This window comes from Nothobranchius furzeri, chromosome 3 (genome assembly GCF_043380555.1).
Source record: "Nothobranchius furzeri strain GRZ-AD chromosome 3, NfurGRZ-RIMD1, whole genome shotgun sequence".
In the NCBI taxonomy this organism is placed as follows: Eukaryota; Metazoa; Chordata; class Actinopteri; order Cyprinodontiformes; family Nothobranchiidae; genus Nothobranchius; species Nothobranchius furzeri.
The window spans coordinates 85,873,821-85,899,542 of record NC_091743.1 but is presented as its reverse complement, the minus strand read 5'-3'; the positions used below and the strand labels follow the sequence as shown (position 1 = coordinate 85,899,542).

General features: G+C 48.9%; 1 protein-coding gene across 1 annotated transcript in view; it reads right to left on the bottom strand.

Moving 5' to 3' along the window:
• Positions 1-706: 706 nt before the first annotated feature.
• The window catches only part of mbd5 (methyl-CpG binding domain protein 5), a 31,523-nt gene continuing 6,507 nt past the window's right edge, over positions 707-25,722 (bottom strand). The window contains exons 2-9 of the mRNA XM_015958058.3: positions 25,088-25,190; positions 23,640-23,811; positions 20,274-22,646; positions 2,740-2,933; positions 1,558-2,670; positions 1,235-1,308; positions 1,072-1,150; positions 707-993 (exon numbers count right to left, since the gene is read on the bottom strand). Coding sequence (XP_015813544.3) covers positions 931-993; positions 1,072-1,150; positions 1,235-1,308; positions 1,558-2,670; positions 2,740-2,933; positions 20,274-22,646; positions 23,640-23,811; positions 25,088-25,190 — 4,171 coding nt within the window. The 3' untranslated portion in view covers positions 707-930. The remainder of the gene's footprint in view (positions 994-1,071; positions 1,151-1,234; positions 1,309-1,557; positions 2,671-2,739; positions 2,934-20,273; positions 22,647-23,639; positions 23,812-25,087; positions 25,191-25,722) is intronic.

Sequence of the window (25,722 nt, the reverse complement as noted above, 5' to 3'; positions counted from 1 at the left end):
GAAGAGAGGAGGACGAACCCGCCCCTACGTCTGGTTTCAGAGTTAAACCACCCATCTAGTCGGGCTTGTGCTGATAAACAGACTCTTACAGGCTGTAAACATAAATATAAATAAACCTACAGGTGGATTTCTCCTCCCCACTTCCTGCCGGCGGCGGACGACGGCGGCTAAAACGGGAACACGCTGAACACTTTCTGTTGGTAAAGTTCATTCTGGGGTTTGTTTTCTTTTTTTTTGTCCCCGGCAGAAACAAACAAACACTCGGCTGGCGTGAAGTGAACGTGGTGACGCGAGTTGTGAAATACTTATCATGGCTGTTCCACGCCCGCTCCGCTAGAAAACAAACAGAAACCAGCACGACGTCGTATAAAAGCTTTAGGCTGAATTATTCGTCTACGCGCGCGGCGGCCGCTCCGCTGAGCAGAAACCCGCGCGTCGGCACGCTTCTACCGCTTCGTTTTTGTACAATAAAAGATAAAATGTGCATTAAGTACGCTTGTACATGACATTGTACAATATTTACATACAATTCTTAATAGCATGAAATTTCAGGATTACCTATATACATACTGAAAATGTATCAGAAATATTTGGACTGTCTATTCTTAAATATGTAAGGTAACGCTTGTAGCTTTTTTTGTTTATTTTACTATCTTATACTAGAAAAAAATAGTTAATTCAGTGAGCTGTAGACAAATTGCAACTGTTTCTTTTGTTTTGTGTACTTTCCTGGTGTTTCAGTTTGTCCTACAGTTAAAACTGTGACGGCGATTAGAGTTTCCAGCACCTTCCACGGTCAGAGTCAGTTGGTATCGCGGGACAGCGGAGTACCGCTGACAGTCCTTGTGTAGCACCTGTTTGAGAGCTCAGAACTCTTCAAGTCCCCCCCCCCGCGGCTTTGAGGACGCTCTTGGGCCGACACATTCAATGTTATCTGGATATCTTCCTCCTCTTGGGCTTCGGGAGCATCAGCTGGCGGTCCCTCGATGGGAGCTGCAGACACACAAACGGGCGTGAGGACGTGCGGCCGAGCGGACGCTAGCGCGCGCCGTCGACGTCGCGTGTACTCACCGCGCCAGACATTTTGTCCAGCTCGCTCATGGCCTCGTGGAGAGCAGCTTTCAGAGGGTTGTTGTTCAGTTTCCCCTGTCTGTTGGACAACAAGTTCAGCGTTCTCGTTAATCTGAAACTCATTAAGGGTATTTAATCTCAGGACCAGGGGCTCGTTACTTACATCAGGCCTCTTTTGGCGGCTCGGTCCAAAGCCTCCAAGTCATGCGTTAGCGTTTTTAGTTTTTCGGGCTCCACCTGCAGGATATTTGGACCAATGTTAGTATGTTGGTGAAGGCTCTCAGTTTTCCAGGTCATGGTAATCCAAAGGGGTTTGAATGAAGGCCACTGGACTTCTTTGGTTTCGAACCCCTGTGGATGGCCAATGTTAAAAAAAATCACAAATGAAAGCATTCTAGCACTGATAAGAGACGTTTATGCTAACTCTGACTGGTCCAGCAGCCAGTTCCTACCGGGTCTGATGGTAACGGCAGATGGGAGTCTCACCTGGGCCGGCTCTCTTAGCTGAACAGCAGCACAGTGCACCTGCTCGTCCCCGGCCAGCTTGGCGGGCCAGGGTGGGAAGCCCTTGAGCTGGCCCCAGACCAGCTCTCCCATATTGAAGGTCCTGGAACGGTAGTGGAGCAGCTCTGATGAGGGGGAGTCCGGCTGCCGCAGGTCTTCCTCGCTGCTCAGGCTCTTCGTGTCCGAGGGGCTGGGAGCCATGCCGTTGAAGTGACCGTTGTAGTGGCTGTAGTCTTTGGGGGTGGCCAGGGGCCCTTCCAGGCTGGTGGAGGAGCTGGGTGACTGGTCGTCCCCCGTCAGCTCCTGCCGCGGGGGGCCCAGGACTTCTCCATAACCACGGCTGTTAAAGTGGGGGTTGGCACCATTTATGTGGGCACAACGTTCCACTGTCTGCTCCAGACGTTCCTTGTAGTTGGCAGGTTTACGGCTGCAGTTGTTGAACCGGTAAGCATCATCCAGGAAGGTTTTATCATGGACCATGGCCAGACTGTGGTTGTTGGAACCATCAGTGGGGCACGGTGGGGCGGGGGCCAGGCTGGCAGGTCTTTCCATGCAGGGACTACTTCTTACCTGGGTAGAGCACTCGAGAAACTCCTCTCCACCCCAGCTGTTGTTGTTTTGAGAGTCAAAGCCTCCTCCGTGCTGCACCTCCCCATCCCACTGCCCTCTGGGAGTTCCTCGACCTGGAGAGCGGAAGTAGTCGTTCTCAGGGCCATCTGGGGTGCTCTTCCCCGCGTCCAGGTTCTTACTTCCCCGTCCTGGTCTCACCTGTCTTGGTCTGGCCTCTCCGTCTTGGTGTCCATACAGGACCGTGCTGACAGCCTGGGGGAGATTGACTGGTTCTCCCAGGGAGGCGGTGAAGGCACTCATGGCACTGAGGGCAGGTACCGGACTCGCCTGTGTAGTCCCGCTCACGGTGGTGGTGATGGTAACATGCATGCCCTTACTGGCGGCGTCCACCACAGCTCTGTAGATGGCGTCCACCACCTCTGGTCCCCCACCGGGACCCCGGTCAGGGCCGGGTGTGCCTGCTCGAAGCCCCTCGCTTTGGGGCTGCTGCTCCTCCCCAAACTGCGGGTGTGACAACATCCCCTGCTGTTGACAAAAAACCAACATGAGCCCTTGTTATTCTAAACAGAGTCAGAAGAGCCTCAGATAAACTACCTGGTAGTTCTGGTAAAGGCAGGCCATGGAGCCGGTGGTGCCGCCGTCTTTGTAGGGTGGGTTTTCAGAGAAGTGCTGCCCCTGGTAGCTTGGGTGTGAGGAAACCCCCTGCTGCATGGCCTGGTGGACCTGCTGTTGGTAAATGTGAGCTCCGCTGGCATTGACGTGTGGCTGCATTGTGCCCAATCCACAGCCTGAAAGAGTAAACATTGTCATTTTATCCTCATGACAGTAAAAACAAGCATGACTCCTATTTCTATCTCTTCTATTCAACATAGTAAAAGTTTGAACCATCCAAAAAGCCCTGTTTAGTGTTTCAAGTTTCACGTAAGAGTCTCGAACTACGGCTCTAATTAAGGACAGGAGGGGATTCCATCCAGCCTAGAAATCTAGAAAACGTAGCAGTAGCAAAAGATTTTGGTCTACAGGTTGGTCTAGCCACACTCTACTGTAGCCTCAGCAGGCCTACCATTGGCTCAGCTAAGTTCAGACCCAGCCAATCACAGTGTTCTATATTTGTAGAGAGAAGTTGGACAGGCTTAGCATCATCATGGCAGAGCTTGGGTTTTTTTCCTACGATGACGCCATTGGCCCAGCAATGGCACTCATTTGGAACGGCTTTGGCATCAACGTTTCATGATGTAGACTTGGACTCTTTGGGAAACAAGCAGATAAAGGTACTTCTTCTTCTACAGTGTTTGGCGGACTGCCTTGTAGACCGATTCCCGTAGCAATGAACGAGTCAGGTATTTTTTGTTGCCGATTGGTCCTAGCGCTGTCTAACTGTGTGCAGACAGTCTGAAAGACCACCACAGATCCCACCCCCATGATTGACCTCCGTCTAACGCCGGGGACACACCGGCCGCGGAAGCGCCGTGAAGCGCCGAGAAGCGAATCGCTCACGAAATTCGGCCGCTGCTCGCCGCTGCTCAGTTCAGACCAGACGCGCCCCAGTCAAGGCGCGCCTCGACTCAGCTGTAGTTTTTCTTTTAAACACCTGGGTGTCCTCCATTTCCTCTCTGCCTTTTCTCAGCTCTTTTCCTCTACGTTTGAGTGTTTGTACGCGCGTGTGTGTGTGTGTGTGTGTGAGTGAACCTATGGTATGAGTTGTTTCAGTTGAATCTCTTGGAACCCGCTCCAATTCTGCAGCTGCATCCTAGCAGTTTCTTCTGAAATGGGTAGGTAAATAATCACGTTTTTCGGGGGTCGTACAGCTCCTTGTGTTTCTCAACTTCCATAATTCATTTAAAGTCATCCATCTTAACTGCTTGCCTCAGACTTTCTGCCTCTCTGTCCTGTTTGCTCCGGTGAAAAGACACCCAAAACCACACACCCCTTCACGTGGTCACACACGCACACAAGTTCGATGTGTGTGTCTGTGTGTGTGTGTTCGTGTGGTTTTTCTGCAGAGTCTGTTTACGAACACATTTGACTATTGCGGAATTTTATTTTGAAATGCTTTATTTTGTTAACTTTACCGGCCTGCCTCTTATGTCTACGTTTGACTTCCTGCCAGAATTGACGCGATTCACCCGCGGCTCGCGAAAAAAATAGAGCCAACGCCGAAATGATCGCTGCATGGCGCGGGCTGGAGCGCCGGCGTGAGGCGATTCGCGGCGCTTCGGCGGCCCATGTGGTCTATAAAATAGCTTAACAAGGGCGCCGAATGAAGGCGGTCCCATTTTCGCGGCGCTTCCGCGGCCGGTGTGTCCCCGGCGTAAGGGCTGTGACCAAACCATATACTTACATATATAGGATGGCTTGCCAGGCTAGAATCCACCAGCACCTGGTAGCAACATGCTAACACATCCAATTGGTGGTGGTAATTTGTCAGAATTCTTGAAGGACTTTCAACTAGTGTGAAAAATTTTCACACTAGTTGAAAGTCCTTCAAGTTCTTTCGTTTCTGCCATCACAGCTTTATTTTGATAAGATTATTAAAAGGAAGCTACAGCCATGGATGAGCTACATCGATATAATGAATCGATTAGGATAAAGGTGGAAAGTACAAAAACAAACTTGTACAAAATCTGTTCCATCCGAGTGTTCTTTCCTGGAAAAGACTCAAGTCTCACAATCATAACGACTAGGACCTACGATGAATGACAAATGATAAATGACCCGCACTTGTACAACGCCTCTCAGAGTAAGGACACCAAAGCGCTTTACACTACAGTGTATCATTCATCCATTCACACACACATTCACACACTGATGGTGATGAGCTACTATGTAGCCACAGCTGCCCTGGGGCACACTGATAGTGCTGCCGAGCACTGGCGCCACTGGTCCCTCCGACCACCACCAGCAGACAAGGTGGGTTAAGTGTCTTGCCCAAGGACACAACAGCAGAACTCTCTGTCCGGAGCCGGGATCGAACCTGCAACCTTCCGATTACTGGACAACCCGCTCAGCCTGTTGAGCTACTGCTGCCCGAGGTAGGTTCATTGTGTATTGTGCTAACATTTACAAAATGCATTAGAAGTAAAGGGCAAAGCAAACCCAAACCCAAACCGTGGTTTGCCACGGGATTTGTAAATGGCGCATAACTTAATAAATGCATTTTTCCTGCAAGCTTTAAAGTACATCATAAAAAATAGAGGAGCAACACAACATTACAGTTCTGAAACGCATCCAAAGCGTAACAGTTATGTGTATGGTGGACACGCACCCATCCACTATTAACAGCGGCTAATTGCTACATACTAGGCCACTTGGACGTCACGTGACGTTGGCGCGTCTGGTGCAAAGGCTGGGTAAACTTCAAAAAGTTTTCTGCTTGTACATTTGAAAATAAACTGGACTTGAATCTCTTTCTGTAGCACCAACCCCTAGAATGCAGAATTTATTTTCTGGGTCTGATCTATTGATCTGGGTCTAAGGTCTCTCAGTAAGCAATGAGGATGGATACCGGATGCTTTCTAAGACATCGACCAAATTAAATGGTACCTACCAAAGACAGATTCACGTGATATGAAACGGTGCTTTGTTTCGGTACCCGTCCTTCATTAACAAGAACTCGCGAGACAGCGATTTGCCAATATAGACAGCAGCACATGCACAAGTGCATAATGTCGTCAGCCACCGCGGTCGAGCCGTAAACAGAGAAAGCAGCACGGCAAAGAGAAACCCTCTAAAGCAGGGGTATCAAATATGCGGCCCACGGGCCGGATCCGGCCCGCAAGTGGGTTAAATCCGGCCCGTGAGATGGTTGTGTAAACTTTATTTTCATACTTTACAATGTAGAGTGAAAATAAACGTATCTTTGTGAGCAAGTTTTCTCTGTAATGAGTATAAATAAAACAAAGCTGCGCTCAAGGCTCACACAAGAACTTGAATCACATCCTGAAGTTGGCCGCCACTCAGGATGTGACTCCTGATGTTGATGTGCTGGTGAAAGCTAAAAGATGTTAAGTAAAATGAGTCAAATATACTTTAAGTGCTGCATGAAACTGATCTTGCCATGTGATCTGTAAGCTCTTTGAATCACTAAGGAATGTTTTTTTATTTATTGATTTTTTTTTTTCAAATTTTCAAGTACACTTCAGGTGTTGTACTTGTACTACACTGTCCTCAGGCTCCAGCCTTGTTTTATATTGATTGTATTAAAACAAAGAAAACGATCTGAAGTTTTTTTTTATTTACCGGTCCGGCCCACTTGGGACTAGATTTCCCTCAATGTGGCCCCTGAGCTAAAATGAGTTTGACACCGCTGCTCTAAAGTTTGTGTCCGCTCTGGGTGATGACGACAAAATTGACAACGAACTAAATGAAGTATCATCTTAATCTACTCCAGCAGGTAAATAAACTCCTTAAGATAACGTTAGCTTCATATTTTATCTTCTAATGCTATCAGCTAATGATGCGTTCGCTTTCTCCTCAGTACTCGGATATTCTGACTTTTGAATAAGAAAAATCAACCGTTTGACAAACGGCAAAAGGAATGAAGATGCACAGTAAATTTAATTCACACCAAAAATGCCTGCTTCTGTTTAATTTGCAGTTGTTAACACTACAAGGACCGACCCATCACACAGTTTGTCCAGGGGTGAAAGGAGAGTAACAGGAGTACCATGGAGCTGGGTTTAGTTTGTGAAACACCACAATGTTAAAGTACAGTTATATGGTACCTATTTCGCTCTAGTTTCATTTGTAGTTTATAATACATGGTCTCTACATCAGAGTTAATCCAGAAGGCGTAGAAGAGGAATATGAGAACATGGAACTGGGCTTTAATTTTTGCGTCACTTAGACACAGTCGTGGTTAAAGGTTTTCACATAGAAGAGTTTAGAACACCATGATGACAAAATACAAACAGTTGTATGTTATTTATCATGATATTTACCTAATATGGTTATATATATGGAAAAATATATACCGGTATATATGAATAATTTTAAAAAATGTAATTAATTATTAAAGACTCAAAGGTACTGAAAATTGGTACCGTTAAGTACCAGTATCGATTCCTAGGTACCGGGAATTGGTACAGAATCGATTCAAATGTCAAAGGTACCCATCCCTAGCAAGCGGACATCTCCGGAACCACAGGAGACATTTTAGTAAACTCCAAGGACGGATAAATCTACGATCAATTCACGTTTGGAACGCAAATCAAGATGGTTGTCACTGCAAACACAAAGGCTACAGCTCAGCCAGTTTTGCACCGACTGAGCAAAAACCTAACGTGTTGGTAGCTGATACATGACACAATCCAAGAGCTGACAGATTACAGGATATTTCATTGTTTATTTTCATGATTTGACCAAAGCAGCTAAAACTCCATCTCAGAATAAAATCGTCTTAGTTTAACAACATTTGCGGTTCCATTCATCTTTCATTCATTTAAATCACTGACAAAACAAACTGATTTATTAATTGAATTTCCACACAGCAGCTCAGTGGGATTTGTACCCTTTAAAATCTGCAAAAACCAACAGGAAATCAATCCCAAAAGCTGCAGAAAAACATGTTTCCGAGTCGAGACTCAGAATAAAAGAAAAAGTTGCACATTAACAATCTGTTGCAGCTGAAACCAACAGATGGACGAGCTGCCAGATGAACATTACGGCCAGACTTGTTAGCAAAGCGTCCAAGGACAGAAGATGAATAAAATACATCAAGGCCACAGATGTATCAATGAAAGGAGCGCTGGCCCGGCCGCGGAGCCACTCGAACAAAGGCGAGGAAAACACAGTCCCGCGGGCAGAACCCGTCCTGTGGGTGTGAGCGTGGACGAGCGGCGACTGGAGCAGCTGGTGTTGTGCTACGTCGCTGAAGGGCAGCTGTGTGTGTTCTCTTTTCTTTCTAACCCCCACTCACCCCCCACCCTCCGATGCTGAACAGCCACCGCTCACCGACCCCCTCCCCCTTCCTCCGCTACTGCTATGATATAGTGACGGCTGTTGCCGGGGGATGTTGCCATAGGAACCGAGTGATGATTGGTGGTGCTGTCCGCTGCCAGGAAGCTTGTTGGGGGAGATGGGTGGGCGGGTGGGTTGACTGTGAGAGTTGGGTGGAGTGATTTTAGACTGCAGGGGGATGGGGGTCGCGGTCATCTGGGATGGAGGGGGTCTGGGGAGTTTACAATGAACTTTTGAGTATCTGTTGATGGCTGTGTGTGTGTGTGTGTGTGTGTGTGTGTGTGTGTGTGTGTGTGTGTGTGTGTGTGTGTGTGTGTGGTGGGGGTTCGGTTCAGTGGCTGTATACAAACAGATGGTTTAAGGCCGAAGCTACAACACCACTGACTCAGCCACTTTCATTGACTTTTCACAGCTCTTAAGCTCAACACCAGAGAATGAAAACATCTTTTGGGACGCGTCATATGTTGTGTGAAAATGATCATTTTATCGTGTCAGCCCGAGATCTAGCGCATTTTCCCGTTAGCACCTCATCACTTGCTTGGCTATTTTAGCAAATTAAAAGTTTGCGATTGCTTTTCTTCATGGTCAAAGAGGCTAGAACACAGAATGACTCAAGTGGTAAAAAATAAAACAAAACGCCTAGGAAAGGTAAAACTATTAAATATATAAAAGAGCAGCTGAATAGATTTTTTACTTGTTTATATTTATTATCCTTTTTACTAAAAATATTTAAATTTATATTGTAAAATATTAACAACAACAATAATACGAAGGATCTTTCATGGCGGTGAAAACGAAGAGTCGGAGTACCCGGCCCGGAGGGTTACCGGGGTCCCACCCTGGAGCCAGGCCTGGGGTTGGGGCCCGTGAGCGAGCGCCTGGTGGCCGGGCTTTCGCCCATGGGGCCCGGCCGGGCCCAGCCCGAACCGGATACATGGGCTCGTCCAACTGTGGACCCACCACCCGCAGGAGGAACATGAAGGGTCCGGTGCAATGTGAATCGGGTGGCAGACCAAGGCGGGAGCCTTGGCGGTCCAATCCCCGGACAAGAAAACTAGTTTTTGGGACATGGAACGTCACCTCGCTGGCGGGGAAGGAGCCGGAGCTTGTGGCAGAGGTTGAGCGGTACCGGCTAGATATAGTCGGACTCACCTCGACACATTGCATTGGCTCTGGAACCCGAGACCTGGAGAGGGGTTGGACACTCTACTTTGCTGGAGTTGCTCCGGGTGAGAGGCGGAGGGCTGGGGTTGGCTTTTTGTTAGCCCCGAGACTCTCTGCCTGTGTGTTGGGGTTTACCCCGGGGGACAAGAGGGTAGCTTCCTTGCGCCTTCGGGTCGGGGAACGGGTCCTGACTGTTGTTTGTGCTTATGGGCCAAATATCAGTTCAGAGTACCCACCCTTTTTGGAGTCCCTGGGACGAGTGCTAGATAGTGCTCCATCAGGGGACTCCATTGTCCTGCTGGGGGACTTCAATGCTCACGTGGGCAATGACAGCTTGACCTGGAGGGGTGTGATTGGGAGGAACGGCCCACCTGATCAGAACTCGAGCGGTGTTTTGTTATTGGACTTCTGTGCAAGCCGCAGTTTGGCCATAACGAACACCATGTTCGAACATAAGGATGCCCACCGGTACACTTGGTACCAGGGCAGCCTAGGTCACAGGTCGATGATAGATTTTGTAGTCGTATCATCTGACCTGCGGCCGTATGTTTTGGACACCCGAGTGAAGAGAGGGGCGGAGCTGTCAACTGATCACCACCTGGTGGTGAGTTGGATCAGATGGCAAGGGAACATGCCGCGTAGACCTGGCAGACCCAAACGCATAGTGAGGGTCTGCTGGGAACGCCTGGCAGAAGAACCTGTCAAGACGGTCTTCAACTCCCACCTCCGGCAGAGCTTTGACCACGTCCCGAGAGCAGTGGGGGACATTGAGTCCGAGTGGGCCTTGTTCCACTCTGCGATTGTCGAGGCGGCTGTTGCTAGCTGTGGTCGTAAGGTGGCCGGTGCCAGTCGTGGTGGCAACCCCCGTACCCGCTGGTGGACACCAGAGGTTCGGGGAGCCGTCAGGCTGAAGAAGGAGGCCTACAGGGCGTGGCTGGTCTGTGGGTCTCCGGAGGCAGCAGACAGGTACCGGATAGCCAAGCGGGGTGCAGCAGTGGCAGTTGCCGAGGCAAAATCTCGGGCGTGGGAGGAGTTTGGTGAGGCCATGGAGAAAGACTATCGATCGGCTCCAAAGAGGTTCTGGCAAACTGTCCGGCGCCTCAGGAGAGGAAGGCAGCAACTCGCTCACACTGTTTACAGTGGGGATGGGGAGCTGCTGACGTCAACTGAGGCTATAGTCGGACGGTGGAAGGAATACTTTGAGGAGCTCCTCAATCCCACCAATGCGCATTCCGAGGAGGAACCAGAGCTGGGAGGCCTGGGGATGGACTGTCCGATCTCGGGGGCAGAAGTTGCTGAGGTAGTCAAACAACTACACAGCGGCGGAGCCCCGGGGGCGGATGAGGTTCGTCCTGGGTATCTCAAGGCTATGGATGTTGTAGGGCTGTCATGGTTGACACGTCTCTACAACATTGCGTGGTCATCGGGGGCAGTTCCTAGGGAGTGGCAGACCGGGGTGGTGGTCCCCATCTTTAAGAAGGGTGACCTGAGGGTGTGTTCCAACTATAGGGGGATCACACTCCTCAGCCTCCCTGGAAAGGTCTACGCCAAGGTACTGGAGAGGAGGGTCCGATCGATAGTTGAATCTCAGATAGAGGAGGAGCAATGTGGTTTTCGTCCTGGCCGTGGAACTGTGGACCAGCTCTATACCCTTGCAAGGGTGATGGAGGGGGCATGGGAGTTTGCCCAACCAATCCACATGTGCTTTGTGGATTTGGAGAAGGCTTATGACCGTGTCCCCAGGGGCACCCTGTGGGGGACGCTCCAGGAGTATGGGGTGGGTGGCTTTCTGTTAAGGGCCATTCAGTCCCTTTACCAGAGGAGCGTGAGTTTGGTCCGCATAGCCGGTAGTAAGTCGGACCTGTTCCCAGTGAGGGTTGGACTCCGCCAGGGCTGCCCTTTGTCACCGGTTCTGTTCATCACTTTTATGGACAGAATTTCTAGACGCAGCCGTGGTGTGGAGTGTGTCGAGTTTGGTGGCAGGAGAATCTCGTCTCTGCTTTTTGCGGATGATGTGGTCCTCCTAGCTTCATCCAGCTCTGACCTTCAGCTCTGGCTGGGTAGGTTCGCGGCCGAATGTGAAGCGGCTGGGATGAGGATCAGCACCTCCAAATCTGAGACCATGGTTCTCGACCGGAAAAGGGTGGCTTGCCACCTCCGGGTCGGGGGAGAGGTCCTACCTCAAGTGGAGGAGTTTAAGTATCTCGGGGTCTTGTTCACGAGTGAGGGTAGGAGGGATCGGGAGATCGACAGGCGGATTGGTTCGGCGTCTGCAGTGATGCGGACGCTGAGCCGATCTGTCGTGGGGAAGAGGGAGCTGAGCCAGAAAGCCAGGCTCTCGATTTACCGGTCGATCTACGTCCCAATCCTCACCTATGGTCATGAGCTTTGGGTAATGACCGAAAGAACGAGATCGCGGATACAAGCGGCCGAAATGAGTTTCCTCCGTAGGGTGGCCGGGCTCAGCCTTAGAGATAGGGTGAGGAGCTCGGACATTCGGGAGGGACTCGGAGTAGAACCGCTGCTCCTCCGGATCGAAAGGAGCCAGTTGAGGTGGTTTGGGCATCTGGTCAGGATGCCTCCTGGACGCCTCCCCGGGGAGGTGTTTCGGGCATGTCCTGCCGGCAGAAGGCCCCCGGGTCGACCCAGGACACGTTGGAGAAGTTACATCTCCAATCTGGTCCGGGAACGCCTTGGGGTCCTGCCGGAGGAGCTGGTGGACAAGGCCGGGGAGAGGACGGCCTGGAGCTCCCTAGTTGGGATGCTGCCCCCGCGACCCGGACCCGGATAAGCGGAGGAAGACGACGACGACGACGACAATAATACGAGCCAATTGTGGCAGAGGAACTAAGTGCCCATTCCGTAACCAGAGAATTGCAGGTTTGAGCTCCATCAGTGGTAGTCGTGCTCTAGGGCAATACGCATCACTAGGGATGGGTACCTTTGACATTTGAATCGATTCGGTACTAATTCCCTGTACCTAGGAACCAATACCGGTACTTAACGGTACCAATTTTCGATACTTTTGAGTGTTTAATATTTTAATTGTCTTTTATAATTAAAAATATATATTTTTCTCAATATATAACCATATTTGATAAATATCACGATAAATAACATACAACTGTTTGTATTTTAACATCGTCCTGGCCTGGGATCTTTCTGCATGGAGTTTGCATGTTTTCCCTGTGCATGCGTGGGTTCTCTCCGGGTACTCCGGCTTCCTCCCACAGTCCAAAAACATGACTGTTACCCCGGCTTTCCACAGGAACCGTCAGCAGCACGTTACTGCAGCAGCACGTCATAGCTGCTGATAGGAACCGCTGTGGTCAACAGAACCTTTTCCACTGGAGCCGTCAGCAGCGCGAGCCGGCCGCGTCTCAGGAGCAGCATGTCGCGGCCTTTACGCGCCGGTTCTATTTTCTACGCGCGACGCCTCTGAAACGGGTCAAGTTCGACATTTTTGGGGAAGGAAAGACAGGAAATCGGACGCGGAAATGGAGAAAAGCTCTCGAGATTTTCAGAATAAAGAACGTACTGCCTTCCGGTTGCTTTACTTTTAAAAAAGGTTACTAACTGTGCGTCCCCGTGAAAAGTTATCACCTAGCTAGCGGTCTCCTTTGTTTTTTGGGTCCGTATTGGCGATTATAAAACGGACAGAACATAAAACACAAACCATATTGTAAATTTCTCCTGCTTGTTGTTGTGTTTACTGACGAAGTCACTCGTGTGACTTTGTGCTCTGTCGGTGACAGCTGCTCCCCTGCTGCTTCGCGTCTCGTGGGAAGGGCCAAGCAGCAGCTAGACGTGCTGCTGCAGTAACGTGCTGCTGACGGCTCCCGTGGAAACCCGGGGTTAGGTTAATTGGTCTGTCTAAATTGTCCTTAGGTGTGTGTGTGTGTGTGTGCATGATTGTTTGTCCTGTGTGTCTCTGTGTTGCCCTGCGATGGACTGGCTCTCTGTCTAGGGTGTACCCTGCCTGATTGCCCATTGACCGCTGGTAATAGGCACCAGCCTCCGGGGGGGATCCTCATTCCTTTTGCCGTCCTTTTTCATTAGATTTTTCCTACTGGGAAGTTAGAATTTCCGAGGAGAAAGCGAACGCACCATTAGCTGATAACAATGGTGGCAATGGAAGCTAAGATATCAAGTTAACGTTATCTTAAACTGTTTATTTACCTACCGGAGCAGATTAAGATGAGGATGTCTCACTTAGATTGTGGTCGCTGGTTTCATCATCACCCAGTTACCCATCACATTTAGTGAAGTGGACCCAAGCTTTAGCGTGCGTTCTTTCTACCATGCTGCTCTGTTTACAACTGGTTCGCAGCGACCGATGACATAAAGCTCTTGCGCATGCGCAGCTGTCTTTGCAAGTTCTCGTTATGAAGGACAGGTACCGAAACGAGGCACCGTTTGAAATGACGTGAATCTGTGCTCAGTCGGTACGATGGAATTCGGTACCCATCCCTACACTTCACCTACCTTACCTACTGGTGGTGGCTGGAGGGACCGGCTGGTCCTCTGTTGGACAGTCTCTCCTTTGTCAGTGCACCCCAGGGTTACAATGGCTACACTGTAGCTCATCACTACCAGTGTGTGAATGTGTGTGTGCATGAGTGGATGACTGGATGTGTTGTAAAACACCTTGGGGGGGTTGTAGAACCCTAGAGGGTGTTATATCAAATACAGACCATTTGCAATAATAATACTTTTAAGAGCCAAATAAAAATACATGAGTACAAATGAGGAAGAATTACAAGGCCTACAGTGAGGAGCATAGGTATTTTACACCTTGCAATTTTGCATGTTCCTCCACTTATAAACCAATTCCACTGTGGGGTCTGGGATGAGGTGGGACTGTTTTATCTGTCTCGATTGTAAAACCAGTCCATACAACTGACCTGGACCGCACAATTCATGGGCCCCTTCTGTTGAAGGTCTTTAGGACAATGTAGCCTCACTGCTAGGGTGGATGGAGTGGTACGGCAACGTCAAAACAACACAATCCACTGATTGAGGGAAAGAAATACGTCACTAAAAGCAAAACAAACCCTGGAGTTACATAGTTTGTATCATCACTAGTTGTACATGGATGTGAAAAAATGCCTTTAAGAGCAAGGTTTGATCAGCTTCAGAGCTCCAAACATTCCTCTCCATCGTCAGTGATAGCCACAGTCAAGAAAAGCTAGATGGATCTGTAAGGAATGAAAGTTGTTCGTTTGGTGCGTCTCCTCATGGCACTAGCATGACAAGGCGGTACGCATTTACGTTTGACCCCGCCTGCCAAGTGAGAGTCCAAACTGCGATTTAAACCACCTCCTGAAATTGGAAACCCATATCGATCCATAACAGAATACGATGACCTGCTTCAACCCGTCCCAAACCCTGCAATGGAACTGAGCTACTCGAAATTATGAAGGGGGTCTAAAAATCACAATCTCAAAAAATCCCACTGTGACTTTTAAAGAACGTTTGTATCTTCAGAAGCCCTCAAAAACCAAGCCAGAATTTGATTTCACAGACTGTTAAACCTCTGCCAGTACTGGAGTGGGTTTTCTGATGTATTACTTCTTCAAACTGGTGCCATTATAACATTAGAACTGACCGATACCGAGGCCAGAGCCGGTAGTACAACCAAAATGCTAACCACTAGCTGAATGCGGTGTTAGCAAAACTAAAGCTGTGATGCTCAACATGGTTCATCTATTTTCTTCCGCTTATCTGGAGTCAGGTCTCGGGGGCAGCAGCCTAAATTGAGAGGCCCAGACGTCCCTCTACCCAGCCACTTCAGCCAGTTCTTCTGGGGGAATCCCAAGACGTTCCCTGGCCAGGTGAGAGACATAGTCCCTCCAATGTGTCCTGGGTCTCCCTTTACGTCTCCTCCCGGTTGGACGTGCCCAGAAAATCTCACCGGGAAGGCATCCAGGAGGAATCCTAATCAGATGCCCAAGTCACCTCAAGTGGCTCCTCTTGATGTGGAAGAGCAGCAGATCTACTCTGAGCCCCTCCCAGATTACCCAGCTTCTCAACCTATCTTTAAAGGAGAGCTCAGCCACCCTGCGGAGAAAACTCATTTCGGCCGCTTGTATCCGCAATCTCGTTCTTTTGGTCACTACCCAAGGCTCGTGACCAAAGGTGAGAGTAGGAACGTAGATCAACGGTAAATCATGAGCTTCGCCTTGAGGCTCAGCTCTCTTTTTACCACAACAGACCGGTACAATGCCCGCATCACTGCAGAGGCAGCACCAATCCGCCTATCGATCTCGTGCTCCAGCATTCCCTCACTCATGAACAAGACCCCGAAAAACTTAAAACTCCTCCACTTGGGGCAGGACATCATCCCTGACCCGGAGAAGGCATTCTACCCTTTTCCGAAATGAGATCAAGGCCTCGGATTTAGAGGAACTGATTCTTGTCCCAGCTGCTTAACACTCTGTTGCGAACCGCTCCAGAGAAAGCCAAAGATCACATTCTAATGAAGCCAACAGGACCATGTCATCTGCAAAACACAGAGACCCAATCTTCAGGCCACCAAAATGAATCATCTCAACACCTTGGCTGTGCCTAGAAATCCTTTCCATAAAAGTTATGAGCAGAATCTGTGACAAAGTTCAGCCTTGGCGGAGCCCAACTCTCACCGGAAACAAGCTCGACTTACTGCCGGTAATGCGGACCAAGCTCTGACACCTGTCATACAAGGACCTAACAGCCCGTATCAATGGGCCTGATACCCCATACTTCGGGAGTACCCCCCACAGGGCCCACCGACAAATGCGGTTGAACGCCTTCTCCAAATCCACTAAACACATGTAGATTGGTTGGGATAACTACTACGCACCCTCCCAAGACCCCCTTTAAGGATATAGAGCTGGTTCAATATTCCACTGCCAGGACAAAAACCACATTGCTCTTCCTGAATCCAAGTTTCTACAATACGACGGACCATCCTCTCCAAAACCCTGAATAGACCTTACCGGGGAGGCTCAGGAGTGTGATCCCCCTGTAGTTGGCACACACCCTGTGGTCCCCCTTTTAAAATAGAGGGACCAACACCCTGGTCTACCAGTCCAGTGTTACTGTCCCTGATGTCCACGTGATATTGCAGAGCTGCATCAGCCAACACAGCCCTACAGCATTCAGAGACTTAAGGAACTCCAGGCGGATCTCATCTCCCCCTGGAGCCTTGCCAAAGAGGAGCTTTTTGACCTCAGCACCAGAGATTGGAGAGCACAACTCAAAGTTCCCGGATTCTGCTTCCTCACTGGAAGACGTACTGGTGGGACTGAGGAGGTCTTCGAAGTATTCTGCCCACTGATCCACAACATCCCGAGTAGAAGTCAGCAGCACGCCCATCCAAAGCGCCGGATGGTGGACCAGAATCTCACCTAAGCTGTACGGAAGTCTTGCTCCATGGTCTCACTGAACTCCTCCCACGTCCGGCTTTTTGCCTCCGCGACCACCCAAGATGCATTCCGCTTGGACTGCCGGTACCTATCAGCTGCCTCTGGAGTACCACAGGCCAAAAAGACCTGACAGGACTCTTTCTTCAGCTTGACAGCATCCCTAACCGCCGGTGTCCACCAGCGGGTTCGGGGGTTGCAGCCATGACAGGCACTGACGACCCTGCGGCCAAAGATCTGGTCGGCCACCTCAACAATGGAGACATGGAACAGGGCCCATTTGGACTTAATGTCCCACACCTCCCACGATCTGTTTTGGAAGTTCTGTCGGAGGTGGGAATTGAAGCTCCTTCTGACAGACTCTGCCAGACATTCCCAGCAGACCCTCACAATATGTTTGAGCCTGCCAGGTCTGACCAGCATCCTCCCCCACCATCTGAGCCAACCACCAGGTAGTGGTCAGTTGACAGTTCCGCTCCTCTCTTCACCTGAGTGTCCATGACATGCGGCCACAGGTCAGAAGAAACGACAACAAAGTCGATCCTGGTGCCAAGAGCACATAGACACTTTTATGTCTGAACATGTTGTTCATAATGGACAATTCATAACTAGCACTGAAGTCCAGTAACAAAGAACACAGCTTGAATTCCGATCAGAAGGGCCGTTCCTCCCAACCACACCTCACCAGGCCTCACTGTAGCTGCCCACGTGAGCATTAAATTTCCCCAGCAGAACGAGGGAGTCACTGGAAGGAGCGCTCTCCAGCACCCCCTCCAAGGTCTCCAAAAAGGGTGGGTAATCTGAACTGTAGTTTGGTGCATAAGCACAAACAACAGTCAGGACCTGTCCCCCCACATGGCGGAGGGAAGCTACCCTCTAGTTCACTGGGGTAAACCCCAACGTACAGGCACCAAGATGGGGGGCAACTATTATGCCCACCCCTGCTTGGCGCCTCTCAGTGGGAGCAACTCTAGAGTGTTGGAGTGCCCAACCCTCTCAAGGAAACTGGTTCTGGAGCCAGAGCCATGCGTCGAGGCGAGTCAGACTATATCTAGTCGGAACCTCTCAACCTCACACAGCAACTCAGGCTCTTTCCCCACCAGAGAGGTAACCTTCCACGTGCCCAGAGCCAGCTTCTGTAGCCGAGGATCAGACCGCCAAGGTCCCCGGCCTCGACTACCACCCATCACACATTGCACCCAACCCCTTTGGCCCCTCCCACAAGTGGTGAGCCCATGGGAAGGGGGACTCATGTTTTCTCTTCGGGCTGGGCCTGACCGGGTTAAAGCCCGGCCACCTGGTGCTCGCCAACGTGCCTTACTTCCAGGAGGCTCAACGTGGTAAAAACATTTTTGTTTAAAAGTGGGATGTTTTGTTTTCACATGGATCTATATGACATGCTTAAAGCTGCTTCTTCTTATTGGACATGATGCTTTGCTGGGGATCTAGGGTTACGTCATGAAATGAGTAGAATTCACGTGAGTGGAGGCAGGATTTCATAGAAACTATTTGCGGGATGATAAAATGTCTCAAAAATATCTTATATTTCAAAACTAATGGTGTCTCCATAGCGCACAGTAATATTTAATCATATATGGGCTGATCATTCCTGTGAAAGGTTTAAAATAGCACAATACTGTTCCTTTAAGGTTTAGTTAAAAAGGTAAAAACTTATCCTGAACATGTTTTATCAACCACTGAAGACAAAATTATAAAAATTAATTTAACTTATGAGTTATCAGGTCCTACCATTCGTGCTAGAGATTTAAAATGTGTGAAAGTGAGAAATGATGGCTGATAATCACACTTTGGCTCAACACATGGAAAACTGAATGAGTTGGAGCTGGTTTAGTTGTTGCTAATATTGGTTATCTCTTATGGCCATGAATTGAACCAATTCCAAAAGTTACCTAGCATATGACGGTAAAAGATGGAAACACAATCCAGGTTGAAAAGTAACAGACATGAGAACAGGAGGAGGCAGCAGATTGCTGGTTATAGGTGAAAAACGACTTAACCTGAAACATTAAGGAATTATAATCTTAATATTTACATTTTTAGCTTTAAAAAATTCTAGAAAAACTTAATCTGGGAGCTGTTTTTACCAGTTTCATTTATAATCTCTTGATTTAAAAACCTCTATGATTTAGTAAATAGACTAAATCAGCTGATTCCAGAGCTACTATCTGCATGTTGTTCTAATAAGCCATATTTTTATAAAAGGAGTTCCTTCTTAATGACGCTAAACATCACGCTCTTCCCCTGAAGCTACAAGATCGAGGATGAGGAGGGACTGAGATAAGAACAGGTGGCCTGGAGCACCTCCTTGTTCACATACCTATTAGAAATAAACCCAGTCCAGTCCAATGATGGGCAGGGAACAGGAAAATAAAGAGGCTGAAGAATCACGGGCGCGCACGCGCACACACACACACACACACACACACACACACACACACACACACACACACACACACACACACACACACACACACACACACACACACACACACACACACACACACACACACACACACACACACACACACACACACACACACACACACAATTTAGCACAAGTGGTAACATACACAGGCCTAAAGCCTCATCAAAGGCTTCACTCTGGTCTCCATTCTGGGTTTATCGTTACTATAGCGACCAGCTTGCTGGGAGAAGCTCTTTAGAGCTCTCTATCTGGGCTGTTTCCCTTAAAGCACGATGCTGATCCCATTTCCATCTTCTTACGCCAGTGACTGATGGCAGAACACAAATAAAACAAAGAGAAACACTGGCTGACTGACAATTAGCCCAGCTTTCAAAGATGAGGGGCCGGCTCATTAGCTCAGAGTCGGTCCGGGCTCGGGGCCGATCACCCAAATCCTCTGGTTTTACTTCACTCAGAAGCACAGGAACATGTCTTCATTATGGCAGCTGCCTATCAATCCACAGGGAGGCAAATACACAAACAAGAAGGGACCAGACCGGACATTTGTTTCAAATAAAACCTGAGAGTTGGAACTTCATTTCCCACATGATCATCAGGCGGCCACTTTATTATGTACAACTGTTCAGCGGCTTGTTAACTCTTCATCTTGACGATTTGAAGACGACCTGGAATTTCAATTCAATTCAAAAATACTTTATTAATCCCAGAGGGAAATTGATTGAACCAAATACCAATCTAGGGTTTAAAAAGCAGCAGTTTTGTGTAAGACAAGATCCAGAAGAGACTGGAAACACCTTTCCTGGTCTGACGAGTCTGGATTTCAGCTGCAACATTCAGATGGTTGGGTCAGAATTTGGTTTCACCAACTTGAAATTATGAGTCCACCCTGCCTTGTATCACAGCTTCAGGCTGCTGCTGCTGATGTCATGGTGAGGGGGAGCTGTTCCTGTCCTACTTTGTACCCATTTGCACCACCTGAGCCTGATTTGTACCTCACTGAGTGTTGTTGGTGACCAAATTAACAACTGGAAATCCCTAAATCCCTCATAAAACAACAGCTGTAACATATAAGTCAACAAGTCAACATCCACTCAGTTGGTAGAATCTTTATAATTTTGAAGAAACGGTTTCTTAAACAAAATGAGCTGTAGTCTCACCTGGATCAGAGATCGTCTGGTTACAGCCTCCATCGCCGCCTGAATGAGACATCACCATGTTAGCTCGGCCAAGACCGTGGATCTGCGATTGGTGAGGACCAGGATGGGACAGTGGTGGGGGGTTAGTGTTGGGGCGAACCATCGACATGTCCTCTGGTCCTATGGATCCCCCACCAGGGACCATAGGCCCACAGTTGCTTAAGGAGGGGACCTGCATCTGCGCCATCATATCAGGAAATTGGCCTGGACGGGGGACCATGTGCCCCCCAGAAGTGTCCATGTTCTGGCAGCGCTGCATGGTCTCCCCTGGAGCTCTTAGCCTCTGTTGGACCAGGAGGTTCTGTGGAGGGCCACCAGGGACTATGCCTGTGCTCTCGTTGTAGTGAAGCTGTGGCGGCACTTGAGCACCAGGGCCAGGGTTCAGACCAGAGCGATGGCCAGACCCAGTAAGGTTATGGGAACTCTGACAACTCATGGACTGGAGGAGCTGAGCCATGGAGGTGTTTGGGTGGAGGTTTCCAATTCGACCTACTTTTCTCAGCTGCTCGGTGGCACTGGGCCCCGACATGTGAGGGCCCCCCATGCCTGGTTTGTTGAGCATGTTGAAGACCATGTTGTTACTGTTCTCGTGATTGACGGCGCCACCAGACAGCTGCTTCCGTTTGCGGGTTGGGTCTCTCTGCTGGGCCATGAGCTTGTCTCTAAGTGCTGCCCGACCGCTCTGACCCTCTGGAGTGTTGAGCAGCATGGTGGAGTTTGGCGGGAGCATGGGGTTTAAAGTGCTGTGTCCCTCCATACTTCGAGGGCCGCTCATGGAACCCGGGTGCCCAACGCCCCCACCATTACCTCCACCACCTGCCCCCATGCCTGACATTCCTACACCACCAGCAGCCATGCCAGCAGGGCTGCTGCCAGCAGGGCTGAGTTTGTTTTGATTTGCTAGCTGTGCTTTGGCTGCAGCTGAGAGGAGACTGCTGGCGGGGAAGGAAGCGGCATTCTGTTGGTTAAGGATCTGGTTAAGGGGCATCCCAAGGAGTCCAGGATGACCTTTCTGGGAAGCGCTAGAAGTTGGCAGAGAAGAGGAGGAAGAGGTGGGTGAATACATGGAGTTGTTGTGCTGATGGGAGGGGACTGAATTTGCCATCCCGGGCAGCAGCTGGGAGTCTTTGTACTGGTGGAGTGAATCTGTTTTGTTGGTGGAGGGGCTTGAGGGCATGGCTGGCCTGGGAGACCCCATAGCTGACCTGGGAGAACGAGGAGGGACCTTCATGGTGCCACATGGGGCCTGGTGCCCAGCGGGTGCAGCAAAGTTTCCATGGTCAGAGGAGGTGGAGGAGGAACGTGAGCGATGAGGTGAAGCCTCCATCCTCCCAAGCACAGGGCCGGTCATGTGGACAGGGGATGTGACGGGGGAGGGGGACATGGAGGAAGCAGGACCACCCTGTTGAGTCCTTTGCACATTGCCACCATGTCCAACCGGTCCAGGCTTTACTGTAGGTAAAGGTAAGTTGCTTGGCAAGGGGACAATGGCAGGAGGGGGGATGTTTACATTCATCATTGGTACCTGAGAGTGGATGTTGGGCTGGAAGTTGGAAGGGTTTGGGGCATTGGTGGGGGGCTGGTTGACTGGCTTGCTGGGGATGGGGTCTAGGATACCTAGGGGGTCCTTTTCAGATGTCAACTGCCTTTTCTGAAGAGCACAGGGTGGAGGTATAGAAGGAGGGGGTGGAACAGGATGCACAGGAGGCTGGGATTTATGGTGAAATGCTGCTCGGGGCATCTCCATACCAGGAGGGAAGTTCCCCCGAGGCATGTTCATGTTCATGACAGGGCTTTTGGCAGTGGCCGTGGGAGAGAGGGGCGTGCTAGTCCTTCCTGTCATGGCGCAGGATGTTTGGCCTGCTGGAGAACCATGGAGCACTACACTGGGTGGAGAAAGTGGTGTCCTGGTGTTCCCGTGCATGGAGACAGGTCCGGGACTACCAGCTCCTGGAAAACCACAAGGATGGGTCCTTTGAAAGCCTTCAGGGCTGCCCAGAGTGTCCGCACTGGGAGACTGAGAGCCATCTCCATATAGTTTAGCACCAGAAGGAGGTGGGCTCAACATGCCTCCATACCCGACCCGGTACGGGGATTTTGTACCAGGCTCCCCACTGCCTAACCGCTGCGTCCTTGGGTATCCAGAGTACAGCTCCGGCTGGTGGGCTCCTCCCACTTCTGGTGACGAGTACAACCTCTGCTGCTGTCCAGACGGCATCATCATTTTGAACTGATTCTTGCAGTCAGGGCCAACAGCATTGGGCAGACCATCGTGGGCTTTAGTCCTTATTACTCTCTGAGTTATGGAATGCACAGAAGCCACAGAGGATGTACCTGGAAAAAGAACAAAGAACTAATTATTTAAAGGGACTTTACGGAGTTTTGAATTTTTATGCTCGCGACTGCCCCCTCAGGCAAAAAGCGTAACGGCAGCTTCAATAGTAGGCTCGTGCACGAGGCGCGCATGCTGTACGTGCACACTCCTTAACGAAAATAACAGCTGAGACAGTCCCGTGTGTGTGTGTGTGTGTGTGTGGCCCGGAGGACAGGGGACAGGAGAACACGCAGTTAATTAATTAAATAATTTGGTTCTGTACCTTTCTCTTCAGCACAGCCGACAAAGGTTTATGATGGGTCAGTCCTCCTGCATGCTCAGATCATTCCCTTCCCTTGCTTGAAAAATTGTTCCAAAATGAAAGTTGAACCCACATCTTTTTTATCTGTGAATTCAATGCCGTTCGGCGAGTCTCAAATAAACCCAGGTCTACTGCGTGAGAGTCAGACATCTTACTAGGTGAGCTAAAGCACCAGTGACATACTTTGTATCTGTAACATTTATATCCTTGATGACAGCTGAAACAACGTTCAAAGAACGGTTCGGAGTGAAAATGGCTATTTTGTTGCTAATTTGCAGGAAATATCTAGAAGAAAGTTCTACAGAAAGTAGCTAAGGGTCCTCAGAAATGTAGCTAGCTTTGTCACTAGGCGTTAGGAACAGCGACAAAGTGGCACTGCCTCTCTCTCTGCTGCTAAAGCTACGGATAGCAAATGCTACGGGCGATGCCTGAGCGTGAACACGCATGAAGCAGCCTGCTCGACCCGAGCATCTCTCTTTTTCTGTGATTTTACAGAAAAACAGGCAATCACAGTAAAAATGCCAGGGCTCATTCTACAGGACCAGGGCATTGCAGGAGAATGTATGAAGAAGACATTTATTATTTCTATACATGTTTGGCTGTCAAACTTCCATAACGCCCCTTTAAGGCAGCACCATGCAATCGAAAATTAAATCTAGTCCATCCCAGCCACATTTTTGTCCTGACGTACCTCCTCCTGGACTGGTCAGCGACAGAGGTGGGTGCGTCTCCATGCTCTTGTGCAACGTGGCCACAGCCAGGAGCTTCCTCTTGTGAATACAGAGTTTGGTCACATCTTCATCTGCTTTCACATCATCCGCCGTCCTCTGTTTAACAGCCACCCCGGGGTCAAAGTTGAACACCTGATGACAAAGGTGTAAAATACATGACTTCATAACTCAGTCTCTTACTGATTTATACTTTAATGTAAATACACAAATAAATAAATAAATAAAACAGTCATATGGTTTAAACTGTGGTCAATTTTTGCATTTCTAATAACTAATTTTTCAGTTAATAATAAAAGTGATGCAGATTTAACAAAACTGCCGTCCCAGCTGTAAATAAGACATGCAGGGGAGAAAAGCACATTAACCAAGTAGAAACCAGGAATACGACGATAAATTTAAAACATAAAAATAACTATTACATGGCATGTAGAGGACTTCTCAAGGATGCTGTAGGCCGAGTATAATGATGGTGTGGCAGTTTGATGTCGCCATGTGACCATGCTTCAGGAAGTAATTTACAGCCAAGTCCACCAGCACACAGAGCTTTCTAACGCTGGTCTCCTGGGGCCGTCTAAACGGTGCAGATTGGGAGGTGCAAGGTGCACGCACCAAGTCACAGATTAAGAAGTCAGGTGGGCGCAAAACCACCTCAGAGCGATATCCTCCAACCTGTGATCTGAAGATCAATAAGGGGGCGTATTCATCTGCATCTGATCATTAAAACATAAAACGCTACAATCTACGTGAAAATGAGTTGTGCCTGCTAAGACAGCATACTGAGGACAATTTATCACTAAAGAAAACACAAGTAAATGTTCAACGAATGCAATTGTTTTTCTCAGAAGTCACTGGATTTTTTTCATGTAAGAAGGTTTCTTGTACTTTTATAAGATAAAAACTGACCAAGTATTTTTAGACCAGTAATTATTCCCAAAGCCACATTGTAAACAAGTGAGGTTAGCCGTTAAAAATGGTGGAAGTGCATCAATTTGAAGGCATTTAAAAAATAAATTAAAAGGTGTGTTCTACCCATGAAATTTTTCTTTTTACCCTCTAAATTATATTTTGTAACCTTCATTTTACTTTCCACATTATTTTATTTATTATTACATTTCCACATGTTAAGTGCCTTGTGCTTTGCTCTTCAAAGGCGCTTTATACAAAAAAACAACCCTTTCTTCTCTTCTATATTTTCCACAAACAAGATGACAAAAAGTGACTTTTTAGCCTAAAAGAACTTTATAATAGTTTTCCAGACACCATTCTTCCTCCACCTCACCCACTGCATGCTCAGAATGGACTGTTCTTCCTTGTTTAGCGCTCATCTTCTCCACATCTACATTTTCCTCTTAGAACGAGATGTTAGGTTTTTCTGCGCTGAAACCTCACATTCGAACAGGAACGTTACCTTGTGGAGGATGAGTGGGCACTCCAGGCCACATTTACAGGTTCCATCCGTCAGAAGGTAGGCCTTCACCTGCTCCAGGTTGGACAGCACCGAGCCACTGGGACTGTACACAGAAAACAACAGAGTGAGCAGGGGGTGACGATGTTTCACACAACACCAGTTATGGGCTGACTCATCAAGCTTCGGCTTATCTTAAAGAGGTCCTTCACGCATACTTTTAATACATTTGCAGTGGTCATAGGAATGAATGCTATGCAAGTCGTACTCTGGGGGGGAAAAGCACTGGTGCACCCATTTCAGCATGGAGAATCCAGCTGGATGAGAAAGTAGCTTCAGGATTTGGAGCCTTATCTCCTGATATTTGGACATTTCTCCTCTGATTGGATAACTGCAATGTGACTCTACCGCTGACTCATCTTCCTCTTGCAATGTTTAATTTTTAGCTCCACAAAGAACACAAGCTTGGAGGAGTTCTGCCAAGTTGCTAATAATAACGGTTAGCTTCTGCTAGCTGAGACATTCTCTGCTGCTTTTTGGACGCTAAACCAACAACAGCCTTCCCCGTCGTGATCAAGATTAGGGTTGGCCATACTTTGATTTTGAACGACTCCGATTCCAATTCCTCGTTTCGATTC